The 19,172-nt window shown below is 40.5% G+C and overlaps 1 protein-coding gene across 2 annotated transcripts in view; it reads left to right on the forward strand.

Moving 5' to 3' along the window:
* Positions 1-19,172, forward strand: part of FNDC3B (fibronectin type III domain containing 3B) — a 443,125-nt gene that overhangs the window by 302,347 nt on the left and 121,606 nt on the right. For both annotated transcript variants that reach the window (XM_040349376.1, XM_040349377.1), the window contains 5 exons: positions 223-361; positions 2,241-2,294; positions 9,826-9,950; positions 15,805-15,976; positions 17,537-17,623. In XM_040349376.1, coding sequence (XP_040205310.1) covers positions 223-361; positions 2,241-2,294; positions 9,826-9,950; positions 15,805-15,976; positions 17,537-17,623 — 577 coding nt within the window. The remainder of the gene's footprint in view (positions 1-222; positions 362-2,240; positions 2,295-9,825; positions 9,951-15,804; positions 15,977-17,536; positions 17,624-19,172) is intronic.

Below are 19,172 nucleotides of genomic sequence, written 5' to 3' on the forward strand. Positions count from 1 at the left end.
CTAGGAACTTTATATTAAAGACATATGCTGGTTCACCTTAACTAGACATTTTGCTAACTGCTGCTGCGGTTGTTGCAGTTACTAGTACTAGGATCATATGCTTGATGTTTTTTCAATACGTGACATCTTGCATTTTTGGTGTTTACTTTTAATTCTTTCCTATGAAATGTTAATATTTGGTAAGTTTATATCTCATACTGTGTGTAATGTGTGTTTTCTTAGGGTATATACAACAAACAAATCATTAAAGGGATCCTGCTCAGAACCCATCACTTTCACCACTCACAGCTGTGCACCAGAATGTCCTTTCCCACCTAAGCTGTCTCACAGAACCAAAAGCTCCCTCACACTACAGTGGAAGGTAAGGTCAATTCACCTGCAGCTCTGTCATCTATGGAATCTATTTGACCACACTCTGTACTGTAATATTTATCTTTCTCCCAGCATGCCTCTTGCAAGTCTGGAGCAGATGCCAGATGCTTAACCTTTTTGTAATACATTCTGAGTACTTGCAAAGTGTGTGTGTATCTATATATATTTATATTATATACACACTGTAGACATAGATATAAAATGATTGCGAATTTGAGGATATTGAGGATTTTTTTTTTTTTTTTTTAAAGTGTTAAAGTGTAGCTGTTGATGGCGGATAATAAGATTTTACCTTTGGTGGGTTTAAAGCAGCTGAATGATAAGATGTTGTTGCAATTTATCTTTACTTTCTGCTTTGTTCTTACCCAATAAAAAGTTAGAATTTGGTACTTTTTTGTGTGTTGTAAAACTGTATGGCCCCGTACACACGGCCGAGGAACTCGACGTGCCAAACACATCGAGTTCCTCGGCCAGTTCAGTCCTGGAGCCGCCGAGGACCTCGGCGGGCCGAGTTCTCCCATAGAACAACGAGGAAATAGAGAACATGTTCTCTATTTCCTCGCCGAGGTCCTCGTCGGCTTCCTCGGCCGAAAGTGTACACACGGCCGGGTTTCTCGGCAGAATTCAGCCAGAAACTCGGTCGGAAGCTGAATTCTGCCGAGGAAACTGGTCGTGTGTACGGGGCCTATAGCTTATTTAGTTAAAGCAGTATTAAACCCAAAAGGAAACATTTATTATGTTGCAGCTTACCAATTCATAGATCCGATGGCTACATTAGTTTCAATTTTTAGGCTTTCTTTCCCTTTTTTCACCTGGTGATCTGGCCAGTAAGTCTGTTTTTTTTTTTAACAGAACACGCTATCCTGCAGATGTGCTGTATCAGTAAAGCCGGATCGGAATTTCCGATGAAAAAAGTCAGAGAGACTTTTTCCATAGGAAATTCCGACCGTGTGTATGCCCCATCAGAGAAATTCCATCAGAAATTCCGATGAATTCCATTGGAGTTTAAAGGGGTTGTAAAGGTTTGTTTTTTATTTTCTAAATAGGTTCCTTTAAGCTAGTGCATTGTTGGTTCACTTACCTTTTCCTTTCATTTCCCTTCTAAATGTTTTTTTTTCTTTGTTTTCTTTGTCTGAATTTCTCACTTCCTGTTCCTCCTTAGTAAGCTGTTCTAATCGACTTTCCACCGCTCAGATGATGGTGGAAAGCTTACTGAGGAAAAACAGGAAGTAAGAAATTCAAACAAAGAAAAAAACATTTAGAAGGGAAATCAAAGGAAAAGGTAAGTGAACCAACAATGCACTAGTTTAAAGGAACTTTAGAAAATAAAAGACGAACCTTTACAACCCCTTTAAATATAGAACATGTTCTATTTTACTCCGATGGAATTCCGTCGGAATTCCAATGTGCTTTTGGCCGGGCAAAAGCCAGATCGTGTGTACAAGGCATTAGAGTGTTAAGACAAACCATTGACCACTGGCAGGGGTGCTAATAATAATCAGGTTGTATTTTTTGCTGTAACTGCAGTGTGAGCTGGAGTTGGACTTCAATATGTTAGTGTGTCTAAATCTGCTAGTACATCTAAAACTCCCCCCAGACTGACAATGTTGCTTCCCAAAGGTGCCCCTGTGCTTCTTCGTCCAGTTGGGGCACTTTAATACAGTAAGTGGTCAGAACACCAGGTAAAAACAGAGGTGAAAAAGCTTAAAAAAAATAAGAAAACGAATGCAACCACCACATCTAAAGAATGGGTAAGCTGCAATATATAACATTTTTGGTTTTGGATTTAATACCACTTTTCACTTTAACAACATTTTTATTTTTGCCACACGTGCAATTTAATATATTGTTTTCTCTTGTTTCCATAGGCACCAATTGATAATGGCTCAAAAATCACCAGTTACCTCTTACAGTGGGATGAGGTTTGTATTTTATATTTTACTAAAGTTTCATTTTATGTTGCCATACATAGGTCAAAATTTGGCTGATTTACTGGGAATTGGCTGAATATTGTGGGGGCAGGGAGGTTGTATCGATAGCGTGACACAGCTGACAAAACACTGAGGAATTATGTGTTTTGTTCCATGTTTGATTTGGAATTTATAATAAATTATGTAGAGCAGGCATTTTCAAAGTCTGGCCCGCGGGCCAATTGAGTCCCGCGTTTCAGTTTAATGTGGCCCCCCTGGTAATTTGGATATATATATCTTTTGTGGCCCCCAGGACCACAACAGATATATACTGTATTTATCTATGCTGCCTCGGAGGGGACAGGGAGGGGGCATGACAAGCGCCGTCATATTACATACATGAGAATCTCCTGTTTACTCAGCGTCTGTATTAGGAAGTCCCATCTCCTGGGCTGCCATTGGATGACTTTTTTGTCTATCATAGGAGGCAGAACTTTGTATTAAAGAGGCCACTAAGTAAACAGGAGATTCTCCTGTATAAAATCTGTTGGCGCTCGTCCTCCCCCCTTCCCTGTCCCTTCCAAGGCTGCAGATGGGCATCCATCAGGCTGAACTGAGGGCAATGGTAAGGCTGCATTGATTGCAATTGTTAGGCTGCATTCATGGCATTTTTTTCCTGAAACTTCCCTCTAAAAGTGAAGGTGTGTGTTATACACCAATAAAAATACGGTATAGCCAAAAAACACGCCCAAGCTCATCCTTAGACTTGAGTGAGCCTGCGGGGATTTGTTGGGGGCCACAAAAGATATATATATATATATCTATCTCCAAATAACACGCCCAAGCTCATATCTTTATCACACACAGCCACAAAGGCAAGACAATTATTGTTGGGCAGTGTATTAGTGTATGGACGAACACACTTAGACCGAATTGTAATGGTTCTAAGAATGTCATGTAAAATGGTCGGCCCTCGCGCATGTTCACTTCATCAAATGTGGACCTCTTTGAAAAAAGTTTGGACACCCCTGATGTAGAGAGAACACTCTTCACAAAGCTGTCAGTACTGAAGTTTCTGATGTTAGTTTGTAGTGTTTCAGTGGACTTTAAAGTGTGATGTAAATTTGCTGTAACAAGAGAAGAACTTCCTGGTAGTAAAATTATTTTACATTCATGGCTCCTTTACACCTGTGCAGTCCGATACATTAACAAAAAACAAATAATTGAGCGCACTCCCAATGAATACCTATATGTAATAGATCCTGGGAATAAAAGGGGAGGGGGAAGGGGGGGGGGAGTAAAAAGTAATATAACCAGAGTTCAGATAAGAGTTTTAATGGATATGCTATAGTCCATATCAATTGTCCATAAACACTGTAGTGATAAAGCTTCACTTGATGGCAGCCAGCTGACAGATGAAGCAATCTGTAGTACAGCAAAAGAAACACAAAGCGGTGCCTTCTAAGCATAGCAATTAAGTAATTTATTTAAAAGTATAAAGGTGTACAAAAAACCTACTCACAAAGCAGGTGTATGATCAGGCATGGGTACATAAATGCTATCATCCGTGGGGATCCCGGTGGAGGCAGTTGTCATCCTCCCACGCCCGGAAGTGACGTCAGCAACGCAGCACACCGTGGAAACCAGCTCCCTTCTCTTTGGTTCCGAGAGCGTTCGGTCCCCGCCGCAGCTGCTGCTTGTGGCAAGGAAACAGCTATGATCCAAAACGAGTGACAACTGCCTCCACCGTGAAGGCGCCGCTTTGTGTTTCTTTTGCAGTCTGATACATTAACATATGCGCATAAACATAGGTTGTATTAATGCCAATGCACCCCAATGCATGTAGAATTAGATCCCTACTATTTTTTTCAAAGCAGTGTATGCTGATGCATGGTAGTGCATTACCTTACATCACTGTGCACTGCAATGCAGCTGAGTTAAAGGTGTGTTGGTTTAGTGCATTGGAGTGCCATTCAAGTGACAAAAAACTTGTCAGCTAGTTTTACAAGACCTTATAGTGCACTTATGCTCAGACAATGGACATTAAAGTATTTACATATAATTAAGCAGTAAATAAGTAAAAACACCCTCACTAACTTCTGTATCTGCATGCACCATAGTGAAGCTCAGCTTCAAAATTCACAAAAGAGGCACTGACATATCAACTGCTCGTCCTTTATTTTCCTTCCAGTGTAAACAAACGCCAGATACTAAGCTGTCACAAAGACTGAAATCAGACTTCAGAGTCTCTGTTGTGATTGTTGAGGATGAATTACTCCACAGTGCTCGCATCTACAGTGGTCAGGGAGGGCTTGTATTTAAGCACATACTCTGCTTGTTATGAATACTGTATTTATAAACTATAATATGCATAATCTGTTCATAGATGCCCTTTAACATCATAAGAGTGTAGGTTGAATCTTCCCACATATGAAAGGTGAGGGGTCCTGGAGGGGACTTGGGTCCCGACGTTCACTGGAGTATTTAGCCAGTGTAAAGTTTGTATACAACATTCATATACTCTGTACCACTAATCCCCATTTGCAGAGGTTTTGTGTCGTTTCCCTTTAATTACTTTTTTAATTGTAGAGTCCATGCCTATATTTATATCACAGTGGAGTTGATTTACTAAAACTGGAACGTGCGAAATTTGGTGCAGCTCTGCATAATAACCAATCGGCTTCCAGGGGTTTTTTTTTTTTGTGGTAAAGATTAAAGTGGTTGTAAACCCTCTCATATATCCAGTGAAGTGAATAGCCTCCGGTGATACACAGAGATTAAACAAATCCTCCTACATAAGTTTATATGCAGCCTTCTCTTTTGTACATCCCTTCAAAAGGACTGATTTTAGGTTAAATCTGGGGAACGCACCAATATAATTTTTTAAGGCTGATACCAATTTTTTAGCTACCTTTAAGAGCGATAGCCAATATCAGGTGCCGATATTCTGTAGATTTAAAGATACACACCCCTTTTACATTTTATTTATCACTTTTATTGCTGTCACAAGAAATCTAAACATCCATTCACAACACGGCATAGGAGCTGTGTTGTGAATGGAAAAGCTATATGCTGAGCTCTCCCTCCGACACAAATTTTATCTCATGTGTTGGGAAAATTTGTCAGAAGTGACATAAAAGAGGAACAAAGCACCAGAGAGAAGTAACATTTAAAGCTTTGGAGAAAGATAAGTAAACACTACAGATATATGTGCTTTGTTCAGATTTATGACTGTTGTTTACAAGCACTTTAATTGAACATTCTGAAGTTAGAAGCTGATTGGCTACAATGGACAGCGACACCAGATTTTGCAAACTCCAGTTTTCATAAATCAACCCTGGTGTATCCTAAGCCTTGTTATGTTGTATTTGTATATTAGTATCTATATTTAGATATTATTTCAGCTTTTGGTTATTCATATACTAAAACTATTGCTTGCTACGTGGTGTATGTTTGCTTTTTTCTGATCAAACTCATCTTCTTAGTCTTAAATAAATGAAAGTAAAAAAAAATGTCTATGCTGTAAAAAAGATCAAGAATTGGCCCCTAAGCCTCTCATCTGCTGAGCTCATTAGAGGGAAACAGGATGTAAACACAGAGACTGCACGACCAACCAGTGAATCAAGCAAGCATGAATGTAAGGCTGGGTCAGAGGAGAGCAATCAATAAGACTGCTCTTTCTGTTTTCTTTGCTTTGCATGGTGGGCCTTATTTTTACTCAGGAAATACTGCTTCACAGAGGACTTATAGGCTCACCACTTAGGGAATACATGTCAGTCACACATGCCGGACTCATTTTCCTTTGACTTTTTCAACTTCTTTTTATTAAATCCGAAATCTATTCAAATTAATAGGTAACTAGTTCTTTACAAAAACATGGCAGGAAGAAAATTGTCTCCTAAAAAAATACAGATAAATCGAACTCTTTGGATTGCAGTGGTCTTCATTATTCTCCCTCCGGTTGTGTTTCTAACATCTATGTTCATGGAACAGATCATGTCAATAGGAAAGGCATACTGTGGCGTGTCATAGAAAAACAGATAATTCAGTGTAAACGTGTTCAATATATTTAAATATATTACTGTTGATGTGCCTTACACAAATAATTGCTTGCAGCAGCCACTTTTTAGGTGTATATAATATACATAAATGTCAAGTTGGGAGTGCATGAAGTTGCATGGTTAATGATAGAGTAATAGTTTCCATTATGGTTGGCACCGGGGCCCCAAATAAGTAGAGTGTAGTTTAAAAATGCTTAAAGGGGTCATCCATTTTAGTAAATGTTTATAACTGTAAATATCACCTCCTGTGAAACCAAAAGAATAAAAACCTTGTGTGGTTATGTCCAAATAAACAGATCTTTTTAACCACTTCAGCCCTGGAAGATTTTACCCCCTTCCTGACCTCACTTTATACACATTTTGCACCACGTCGCTTTAACTGACAATTGTGCGGTTGAATTGATGTCCTTTTTTTCCCACAAATAGAGCTTTCTTTTGGAGATATTTGATCACCTCTGCGGTTTTTATTTTTTGAGCTATAAACAAAAATATAGAGCGACAATTTTGAAAAAAAAAAATAATTTTACTTTTTTCTATAATAAATATCCCCATTTTTTTTAAAAACAAATTTCTTTATCAGTTTAGGCCAATATATATTCTCCTACATATTTTTGGTAAAAAAAATTGCAATAAGCATATATTGATTGGTTTGCGCAAAAGTTATAGCATCTACAATCTATGGGAAAGGTTTATGTAATTTTTTTCTGCGATGTTTAGCGGTACTGCAACATTGCGACGGACAGATCGGACACTTTTGACACTTTTTTGGGACCATTGACAATTATACAGCAAACAGTGCTATAGAAATGCACTAATTACTGTGTAAATGTCACTGGCAAGGAAGGGGTTAACACTAGGGGCGATCAGGGGGGGTTAACTGTGTGTTCCCTCAGTGTGTTCTAACTGTGTGGGGATGGGAGTGACTAAAGCCTCGTACACACGACCGAGGAACTCGACGGGCGAAACACATCGTTTTCCTCGTCGAGTTCCTTGTTAGGCTGTCAAAGGAACTCGACAAGGCAAGTTTCTCCATTCCCGTCGAGGAAAAAGAAGACATGCTCTCTTTGTGGCTCGACGGGATCCTCGACAGTTTCCTCATCGAAAAATGTACACACGACCGGTTTTCTCGGCAAAAAAAAATCTGTCGTGGGTACGAGGCTTGAGAGAGCAGACATATCGTTTTTCCTACTCAGTAGGAACAAACAATGTTTTACACACACAAATCCCTGTGCTGGCGCTCGTGCACGTGATTGTGTGTGGCCGGCGACGATCATGTCCGTTGGCCATGCGTATCGGGTCCCCCGCCATGCAGCGAGCGCACATGCCTTCTGGTGGCCAAAAAAGGGAAGGACGTACCCATACAGGATTTTGCCCAGGGGAGACATTCTGCTGCATTCTGCATGAGTTCCATGTAAATGTAAGGAACTCTGTCTCATGAGCCTTGCCACTCTTAAGATCTTAAAGGGGCTGTAAAGGTTTTTTTTTTAATTTCTAAATAGTTTTTTTTAAGCTAGTGCATTGCGGGTTCACTTACCTTTTCCTTCGATTTCCCTTCTAAATGTTTTTTTTTCTTTGTTTTCTTTGTCTGAATTTCTCACTTCCTGTTCCTCCTCAGTAAGCTGTTCAGTAAGCTGTTCTGGCTGACTAACGACCAACCCGGATGATGGGGGCAAGCTTACTGAGGAGGAACAGGAAGTGAGAAATTCAGACAAAGAAAAAAAACATTTAGAAGGGAAATCGAAGGAAAATGTAAGTGAACCAACAATGGTACCAGCTTAAAGGAATCTATTTAGAAAATAAAAAACAAACCTTTACATCCCCTTTAAAGTGTCTCTAAACGCACATCATAAAAAATATCAGTCATGCTGTATTACATTCCCTCTATGGGATTTATTTTATGTATTCGGCAAAAAACTTGGTTGATCTTCTGCTCTCTATCTCCACCTTCTGTTCATGTCCCCAATTCATCTAGGGATTTTGCATCTGTGGTGGCAACTCTGCACATGCTCAGTTTTCAGTGAGCTTCTATGCTAAGTATTTCCTCCCTATCACATCTGAGCATCCCATGTAGAGTTAGTCACACATGTGGGCGTATACACAGTGGTAAATGACAGCCCACTCCCTCTCTCCTCCTCCATGCCCACTAACCAGCTAAACACAATGGGGGCAGGATCTTACATCTAGATTCATGGAGGCTTCACCTCCCTCTTATTCTAAAACAGGATGGAGGGCATGTGACTGGCAGAAAACCACCCACACCATGTTATTTCCACAAAATAATAAAGATTTGATTTCAAATACATATTTGTATGTCAATTTAAAACAGTTAATTGATACTATTTATTTATTTTTTAATCTACATCTCATAGGGGGTTTTGTTTTGTTTGTTTTTCATTTTAAACATGTGATCAGCAGCAGAGGACTAGAAGCTCCTCCTGCTTATGTTTCCCTGCAGAGTGCCTGGGAGAGAGCTTGGTCACGTGACAGATGTATGTCTATTAGGAAAAAGGTGCTTAGATGTTTTGTTTGTGTTTTGATTAAAATAATGACAGTGTCATCATCCACATACAGAAATAGAAGGGACAATGTAAATTAAACAGTGTGTGTTTAGTATCACTTTGTGAAAATGACTGTTCATTGAAAGGATTAGAACTGATTTCATAATGTATCAGTCTTCATAATGCACTGGTATTTCGTTGGTCAAATACCACAATAAGAAAGAACTAGGCACACATGTTTAAGAAGCCCAAAGGGTCTATGAGTAGTACCACAGTTTATACTGTGTCCTTACAATATTTAATGTTCTGCAACATGTTTTCACAAGCCATAAAAATACAGAGCAGTCTGTAGTGCCTATTTTAAAAGGCCGCATTAATCTATAAATTGCTACCATGAAAAAATATTACTTTTGCTAGTGTGTCACAATAAATATTGCTGGCCGTTTCACCTAGCTATAAAGTTGTTTTTGGCAGTTTTTCTACTTCTTTTTTGAATATCAGTACAATGAGTTATTTTTTATCATGTATAATTAATTTCTACCTTTGAAAAATGTCACTGCTAATTTGTATCACCATTTCATTATTTTCAGGGAATTAATGAGAAGAACTGTTTTGAAAGGTGGCATAATTTTTTTTTTTTTTGTCATTATGACATTTTTTGCCACTTAGTCTGCTTTGCAATAGTTTATACCTTCAACATAATACGTTTTCATTTCAATAAAACCTAAAAAAAGATTTAGCATGGAAACAGGATGCAATGTGACACATTAAACCCCATTATTTCTCCAGTTTTTGTTAATTAGCCCTGATCTGGGTATTTACTGTAAATATCAGGCAGAATAGTTGACTGGTCATTAAAACTTCAGCTATGCTGCTTTTTTCAGCTTATGTCTAGCTGTAACCATGATAAGGTAACTTACTCAGACTATATACAGAAAAGAATCTGCATGGGATAGATTTATTAATACGTTTTTTTCTCTTTAGGGTAAAAGAAACAGTGTGTTCAGAGAATGTTATACAGGAATCCAAAGGCACTGTAAGCTCACAAAACTGTGCCCCGCCATGGGGTACACATTTAGAGTGGCAGCACGCAATGATATTGGGAAAAGGTGAGTTCTGCTATTTAAATTAAGCAGATTGGTTGCTATGCGTTATTGTACTTTGCACAGCCTTATTAAAAATCTTAAATCTTCTTGTACATAACAGGACTGTCACAATGGCCTTTAATCAGTTTGCTATTGATTATGCACATGGTTTATTATGCATCTAATGTGTTGAATCACCTTCTATGTGTTGTTTTGTAGCGCCAACACCTTTACCTTTGTTTACCACCTAACAGGATTGCTGGGACAATTGTCAATGAAGCATGCTGCAGAATTCTGTTTGACTTTTTTCCCTCTGAATACTGACAGTGTTGAGTTTTTTTTTTCTTCAAAACATTATTGCATTGTATGCCTTTGAAAGGATCGTCATAGAATGGTGTAGATTGGGTAAAGTTTATCTGAAATCACATTTTTTCTTTTTTTTAATAGAGTATGGGGTTTAAAACCACAGTTTTATGCCTTCTATGTCTCTGTAGGGTGATTTTATGTTTACTTCCTCTTCGTTAGATCAGATGGACCGATCGTGTGTACAGGGCTTTAGTCTCTTTAGAGTCGGTTCACACTAGGGCGACACGACTTCCAGCGCGACTTTCAGAGGCGACTCCGACACGACTTGAGCATGAACCACAGGGCGATCTGGGGCGATTTACAACACGACTTGAAGTCGTCTCCAGGACAGGAGACTTTTCAGTGGCCAATCAAACAACAATCAGCTCTAGGGGAGGGAGGGGGAGGGAGAGGTTTGCCTGAGAAATGTATGTTATCTTCCTGGAAAGTCGCTTCAGTTAAGACAGTGATCAGACTTGGATCAGACTTGGAGGCGACTTCCATTGAAATCAATGGGTACAAATTGCCTACAAGTCGGATTGAAGTAGTACAGGAACTTCTTTTGAAGTCGGAGCGACTCGAGTCGTGTGTATTAACACCGCTCCCATTCACTTGCATTGTTTTTCTCGACAGCGCGACTTGGGACGACTTGAGGCGACTTCAAGTTGGATCCCAAGTCGCCCCAGTGTGAACCGGCTCTTAGGGTGATTTTATGTTTACTTCCTGTTCGTTAGACTCAAAAATAATTGAAGAGGATATCTTTGCAATGTGAGGGAAATGCCCACTTAGACAGTTGTCATGGGAACAAGTGTCCCCATTTGAACACAATGCTTCAGTTCTGTCCACTGTCTTCATTCTGGGAGTTGGAAACTGCCAAGCAGATCACGTAAGTCAGCAAAGTCTAGATCTAGGAGAGTGGTCTCAGGATCTGAAAATATTTCTTCAGATTTGGCGAAGACAGGGTTTTCCAAACATGGATTTCCTGGCACCTTTCTCAACCTCAAAGTGCCAGATCTGTTGTTTCAAGGTCTAATATACCATCTTGACTTACAGTTGCTGGCTTTGACAACCTGGCTATTGAAAGTCAGGTACTGAGAGACAGGGGGAGCACTGGACTCAGTGATTCCTTTGATGCTTCAAAAAGAAGCATCACTACATAGTTAAATCACACAAGGGACAATGTGCATGTAGCATTTGGCCCCATTATAATATATGCTGTAGTTGCTGAGCAGAATGGTTGGACAGCTTGCCCTTCTCCCCTTGCTTTATTCGGACCATGTTGCTAGCCAGGAAACAAATATATAATGATGGCTGATTGACAGAGCTTCTCTTTGATGGGAAACTTCAAATCTCAGGTTGCAATAAACTCCACTGACAAAGTCAAAATTGTTTGCACAACTTCCCTGAGGCATGTCCAGGCAACTGAAATGCAAAGGAGAAAGTTGCACAAACTATACTGCCCAAGTCAGCTCTGGCAGTTTGTCCTTGTCTGATATCCACCATTCCATGCACCCCTTTTGCGGTGCTGATGGGGAATCTGTTGTTTCTGCGAAGCTGTTACACAATTTGGTTAGCAGTATTGCAATCTGTTTTTATACCTGCTTGTTTCCAATAAATAATTTTTTTTTTCAAATAACACTCTATTATGATCCTTGTGTTACCAATAGTAACCCCAATTCTCCCCGAGTATCCTTTACCAGGGGTTACCTTTTGTACTTTCTCTTGCCGCTGGCCTTTCATTCTTTGGTTTGCAACTTTGTTATGCTTGTGTCTCCTCTGGTCACGCCAGTGTTGCACTGAGACCTGAACTTGGTGCTTTATGTCTTGCAAATAACGCCTTTTGAAAACATTTAGCAACTTTCTTTGCAGAGTCTTCAACAGCAACAAGTGTCCATTTTGTCCATTCGAAGGGTTTCAGAGTTGGTAGATTTGCTTTGTAAACCTCTGTTTTTAGTTTTACATAGGAACATGAATGGTTCTTTATCTGAATCTTTCTTTTTTGCCAAAGGAAGTCTCTACTTGTCATCTTAATGAGGTTATTATCATGCCTTGTTTTAATCCCTGCCCAACATACTCCTAACTGCATTGCTTGGACGTCATTAGGGCCATGCATGTTTACTTCTCTGCCACCATCTCATTTATTGAAACTGACTCCCTTTTTGCAGTCATGGAGGGTCTCAGGAGGGATCCTCAGCCACTCAAGATAGATTTGTCATAGCAAGTAGTTTTTCTTGTTCATACCATAATTATTTTTCTTTTGTAGGACACAGCACTCGCCCCTCTGATTGTTCTGTAAGGCACCCGTACACACAACCGAGTTTCTCGGCAGAATTCAGCCAGAAACTCGATCGGAGCCGTATTCTGCCGAGAAACCCGGCCGTGTGTACACTTTCGGCCGAGGAAACCGACGAGGATCTCGTCGGGCCAAATAGAGAACATGTTCTCTATTTCCTCGTTAGTCAACGGGGAAACTTGGCTCGGCGAGATCCTCGGCGGCTTCACAAGGAACTCGATGAGCAAAACAATGTGTTTTGCTCGTTGAGTTTCTCGGACGTGTGTACGGGGCCTGACATTTTGTTTTTGGTTTATGTGCTTCTTTGTGACTAACTGATAAGCCTCTAGCAGATTGAGCTTTTGGCTACCACTAGGGGCCACCCAAGGCTTTTCTTTTGTTTTTAATGCCTGGAGTTCTTAGGTTTGGATAGAGTGACAAGGGGTTAGCACCCCTGTTGAATTTTTATTGCTACATATGTTGCTGCTGGGGCAATTAATTTCTGTTTTCTTTCATTTCTTTATTTGTCTTTGTGACCATAATCACTGAGGCAGAAAGTGATGGGAAATCTTAGATATTTGAGATTTCTCCAGAACAAAAAGTGAAGGAAAATCCTCCAACTGGAGACACGACAACATGGAATTTCCGTAGAAGATCTCCTATCATTTCCTGTTTCTATCTTCAGGACAGAAAGTGAAGGGAAACCTTTACAAGAGGATCTAAACAGGGTTAAAAGCTGTAAAGTATTGACTTTGCATACACTTACTCACTTGAAGTCTAGGCAAAGATTAAAAAACCCACCACACAGAAGTTTATGTATTTATGAAAGATTTAGGTCATCTAATAGGCAGTTGCAGGGCCAAAAACGTATTGTTGGATCTGCCCTGTTTAACGGTTTTCCCTATCAGCTGCTGGACTGAATTGTTTGATTCCACCTGCAGCCTCTATTTTTTTATCTGGTCTGCTGTCCATAGAAAGTCATGTTATATAGGCAGTACTGTTGCTTTCCTACAAGAGAACACCAGTGTGTGCCCATGTAATTAGATAGCTGAAAGGTCTGCTGAGAAGACTAGTTCGGGAAACTGTTAGATCTGTTTGCCTGCTTGTAATATAGATTAGCATGTTTTATATTTCATATCCAGAAGTAAACTATTTAATGTGAAAAGACATTGCAATTGCAAATATGGGAATCAAGATTTTATCAAAAAACATGGTAGTCAATTATGATACACAGGAAAGCAAAAGGAGGAGAGAGAAGCGCCAAGCCAATCCTTTAAACACTTTAGGAATTTATTCAGTATATAAGTATAAAACAACACTAAAAACTTGCGTGAAAAATGTTGGAGCACTTTCAGAGTGCTAGAGCGGGTGGGAACTTCCACATGCAGTGTCACAGGAGCACAGGAGGGCTGCCGGACAGGCCCGGATTTACTCCCTTTGCCACCCCAAGGCCGGGTCCTTTAATCCCCCAACCGACAGGTGAAAAGAAAGAAATCCTAAAAAAATTAGAACTAATGTAATCATCACATCTAAGAATAGCTGCAATATAATAAATGCTTTGGGGTTTAAGCAGATTGTACAATCATATTGTGTGTGGTGATCATTAAACTATCCCCATATCTCATTGATAAAAAAAAAAGCCTTGCCACGTCCACTTACAGGACTACTATTTCGCATCTATCCTATCCCAACTAGCCCATTGGTTCAACCCTGACTCTAAAGTATTGTGGAAAGACTTAGAACATAGGCAGATTCCAAGGGGGAGTCTCAGGGATTTTTTGATGTCAGCCCCCCTCAACAGGTCCTTGAACAAAAGTTACGCACCCCCTATACTGGCGTCACTGAGGGCTTGGACCCACTTATGTACAGCACACGGTTGGGTAGGACCCACAGAGTCGCTCAAATTTCCTATAACTGCAATCCACAACCTAATCCCAGATATGAATCTTACTACCTGGAGAGAGAAGGGTATAATTAACTTAGAGGACATACTGATAGACTCCAATATGATGTCATTTGAAGCTTTGAAACAAAAATTCAGCCTCCCAGCTAATGAACAGTTCAAATATATCCAGGTATCCCAACTATTCAAGAAGAATCCCTTGACTCTCACCCACCTCCCGGTTAAGATAAACAGTTTTTTTCAACAGCCGACTATTAGACCCAAAGGTATAGCGGTTATATATAATGGTTTGCAGAAAATCCATTATGGGTGGGGGGGAGAAATCACAATAAGGAAGACGGAGCCTGGTAGTGAACACAAGTCTCACCGATGATGGCTCCTCCAATCTGCCTGGCAGAATAGAGCTGTGTGTCCCCCTCCTCCTCCCATTGCCATTGCCTGGAGTTGTTGTTTTTCTTTTCCCCGCGCTGCCCCTGCACCCACTGCCGCCCCGAGGCCTGGCCTCGGTGGCCTTGTCGGGAATCCGGCCCTTCCCGCCGGAAAGTCTCTATTGAGGGATCCAGGAGCACCATGTGTTAGCCGCAGCTGGAGCCTCGATAAGCCTCATGGAGCTGTTGGTGTCCCTGTGTGGGAGTGGTCCACAGCTGCAAACTGGGGAACCGCCCACACGCTGTCTGTCCAATCAGAATGCGTTTTCGAAGGCACGGCCTCGCCTTCTTCTCATCAGCTTTTGCTTTCCTTTAGTTCACAGTGATTGGGTTCCCAAGCCTGCACCTGAAGCAGCCTCGCTCCATTTACAGCCTTCATTTAGAGACTTTTTTAGAGACTATTTTTTAGGGGTTCATACCCCAGAACTTTCAATTCACTCACCATTTAATTTAAATGTTATACTTTAAACTTTTTCATAAGATGGTTTAGCGCTAAACATTATACCAATATTGTGTATGTGTTTCCTCCTAATGTAATTATGATACACAGTGCTTTCCCAAACTAAATGTCACTCAGGTAGGGTTTACATGCACTTTAAATAAACATTCCAGTATGCTAAATTTACTCTGTAAGCAAGAACATTTTTCCCTATATGAATTCTACGTAACAAATGCAGAAAAACAAGAAATTATTCATCTAGTAGAAGTTTATTTTTATATGTAAGTAAATATTGACATGCCAGTCAAGAACGTGTGTGCTCCTTTGACAGTTTTTTTGGGGAAAGGTGGATTTCCTTCTTCAAATGTTCATTTATACACCCTAAGCTTAAATCTGTGGTAACCAACATAATTAAATAAATTGTTTACACAGTATGGAACACTGCTATATAGTAGTAAACATCTTGCTCATTGACGTGTGTCTATTCACAGCGAGTACAGCCAAGAGATTGTGTACTACACATCAGGCAATATCCCTCAGACACCCTCCACACCTAAATTTATCAGAGCTGGAATTACGTGGATAACACTGCATTGGATGAGGCCAGAGGGATGTTTCCCAGAAGAAGTAATTTCATACACGTTGGAGATTCAGGAGGATACCGTATGTTCCCTGTTTTAATGTTTTCTGTGCTATTTACGCTAGAGAAGTGGGGAATTTTTCAAAGTCTTGCCTTAATAAATGCTGTTTTCTAATTAATTTGGCCATGCAGCGTAAAGATGTTGCATATTTCTGGTCTCCTAGAGTTGCATATTTGCACCTCATAGACATGAATGGGTAAAGGTGGCTGCATGCATCTATGCAGCGCTGTTTGTGCACAGTAACGCATGTGCACAGATGTCATGCTCCAAACAGAGAAACAGGGACTCAGGACATCTGTGCACACATGCTACTTTAAGGAAAAAAAGGATTACATAGATGCATGCAACTCTCTTACGCATTCCTGCCTATGGGTGGCCGTGCGCAGCCCCAGGACATCCCAAGCACCAGAAATATGCTGCGTCTTCATGCTGCATGGGCAAATGTGCTCGTATTCATGAAGTATTCATCTGTCTGGCTTACAAATAACATGTGACAAATCTAATATCAACTAGTGCCTCTGAGTACAGCTACCAGTGCCATAATAATATTTCATAATAGGGTGCAGGACATACCATAAGAAGCACCTTTTAAACATTTTTTTTGTTTACCACAAGCCTTTATTGTGTATGTATGGTGTATGATAGGGCATATCAAATAATAAAAAAAAGTCACAGTTAATGCAATTTTGCACAATGATGGTCTATTAGAGACTAGTCTTAAATTTACTCTGTACTAGGTGTGAAAGAATCTAATGCCCCTTTCACACTGGGGTCGCGGCCACTGTAAAGCGCTGCTGTTTAAGCGGTGCTTTTCAGCCGCTAGTGGTGTGCTTTTAACCCCAAAGAAGGGGTTAAAAACTCCCATTCCATGGGCAGGGCATTTTTGGAACGCTAAATACAGCGCTCCCAACCTGACCCAAAGATGCTGCTTGCAGAGCTTTTCAGGACGTCTGGCAAGCCCAAGTGAAATGTCACACTTGAATTAATGGGAGGTGGTTTTCAGGCGCTTAGCAGAGGCACGGTGGAAATTCAGGGGTGCCCTATATTTCAAAGTACTGGTTAGGGGTTTGTGGCTCTGGCAATGGAGTGAGGGGTGCAAGGAAAGCTATATGCAGGCACCTTATATTGACTACACAGTAGCATCTGCCTTTGCATCACTTCTAATATCCAAGGGCTCACTGGCATCTAGGGTTATATAATGTGTTTAGGTTAATCTACCCTGGAAACATAAGCTTGGCATGTTTTGTTTGGCATGTGTACACTGTTTTCCATTTTGTTGAAAAAGTGCTTAATTAGGCCCTTTAACAAACCTGTCCTGCTGTTTGCCAGCCTTCTTCAAGCCTGTTATTTCTTACCCCTGTTTGTCCTTTTTCACCCTTGCTATCTTCTGTCTGTCCTCTAGTGTCTTCTGTCTTACCATACATTGCCTGTTTTTTGTGCTCTCCGTTCACGTGTTTTACTGTTTGCAGCTTTCTGCAGATTTGGCGAGACTCAATAGATGCTGTTAGAGAGCAATCTTATACAGTCATAAGAAAATTTCCTAATATGACATTTTACATCCTTTGTTATGTTATGATTTTAGGACAGTGTATTTCAACCTGCATACACTGGAGAAGAATTAACATGTACTGTGAATAATCTCCAAAGAAGCACACAATACAAATTTCGGGTAAGCTTCATCTTCTATTGTTAGCCAGCAGAGGGTGATGTTCTGTATGTTTTCTTCTATACTGTAAATGTGCTAAGACTTTCATATGCAAACATTGCAGAATACATAATAGTAATTGTCATAATTATTAAGACAATTATGCATTTCTGTTTGCTTCCAGTGCAAGATAGAGACGTTGTGGGCAGTATGATTTAATAGTATCTTTGCACAGAAAGTATACAACTGTTACACAAACTAGTGCCAAAAGGAGGGTCATCTGTATAGTGGGAGTCATTCACACATGCCAAGGTAGCCTCCTTTTTGTATAAAGATCAGTATACACTCCTAAAACCATGCCAGATCTCAAGAATGTTACAAGGATTTGTGTTAGGAAAGACCAGCTTCAAGATTCTAAATTTTGATACATGAGATTTCAAGTGCAGCAGCTGCTTTGTTGACTTTAAAATGTATCTAAACCCAAGAACAAACATGTAATACATTGCTACCTAAGTGCCGCTTCACACAGGGGCAACCCGACTTACAGCGCGACTTTGCAAGGCGACTTCAGCGCGACTTGGAGCAACTTACAACGCGACTTAAAGTTGCCTCCAGGACAGGTGACTTTGGCTGTGGCCATCTTAGTCAATATTCCAATCGCACACCTTCCTGGAGAAACGGCCAATAAGTGCAAAAAATGGGTGCTGAAGCGATCACCAGCTGGGAACTGGAACAACAATCATACGTACATATTCGCCAGCACACCGTGGATCGTACAGAACGTCCAAAAATTGGCTGTGGCCGATCACAGAATAATCAGCTCTGTGGGAGGGAGGAGTTTGCCTGAGTAAACTATTTTCTTTTCCTGTAAAGTTGCTTCAGTTAAGAAAGTGATCTGACTTTGGAGGCAACTTCCATTGAAATCAATGGGTACAAGTTGCCTAGAAGTCGCCTTGAAGTAGTACAAGAAACTTTTCTGAAGTTGGAGCAACTTTAGTACTGTACATTAAGACGGCTCTCATTCACTTCAATAGAATTTCTCATGTCGCGCGACTTGGGGTGACACAAGTCGGAGCGCAAGTCTCTGTAGTGTGAACCGGCACTTATTGTCCTTAGATGTGGTCGCTGCATCAGTTTTTTTTTTTACTTCATTGCGTTAACAGCAAGTACAGAAACACACCTGTTGATTCTGCCAAAATTTAACCTCCTCTGCAAATGAAATGCATTTAAATCTCAAACATTGGGGTTGTTTAAGTAAAGGAAAAAAAATACTTTGCAAGAGCAGTTCTCAGTCTTAGTGGCAGTGGGGGACATCTGCAGCTGGGATCAGGGCTGAAGCCATCTAGGTATGTGTGTTTATTTTATTTTTTTAAAGCCACAACCTCTGCAATAGCTTAAAATATAGTAAGTTCACCGTTCCTAACCCATATTCATGTAAAATGTTACTGATGCAGCAGCCCCCCCCCCCCCCTCCTCTCCCTGGACCCCCTGTCCCCCCCCCCCCCCCCCAGCCACGTCATTCATTCACAGAGTTCTGTGAATGGGGGATCTACAACTACCATCATGTGGCTGA

The sequence above is a fragment of the Rana temporaria genome, chromosome 4 (genome assembly GCF_905171775.1).
Source record: "Rana temporaria chromosome 4, aRanTem1.1, whole genome shotgun sequence".
NCBI lineage: Eukaryota > Metazoa > Chordata > Amphibia > Anura > Ranidae > Rana > Rana temporaria.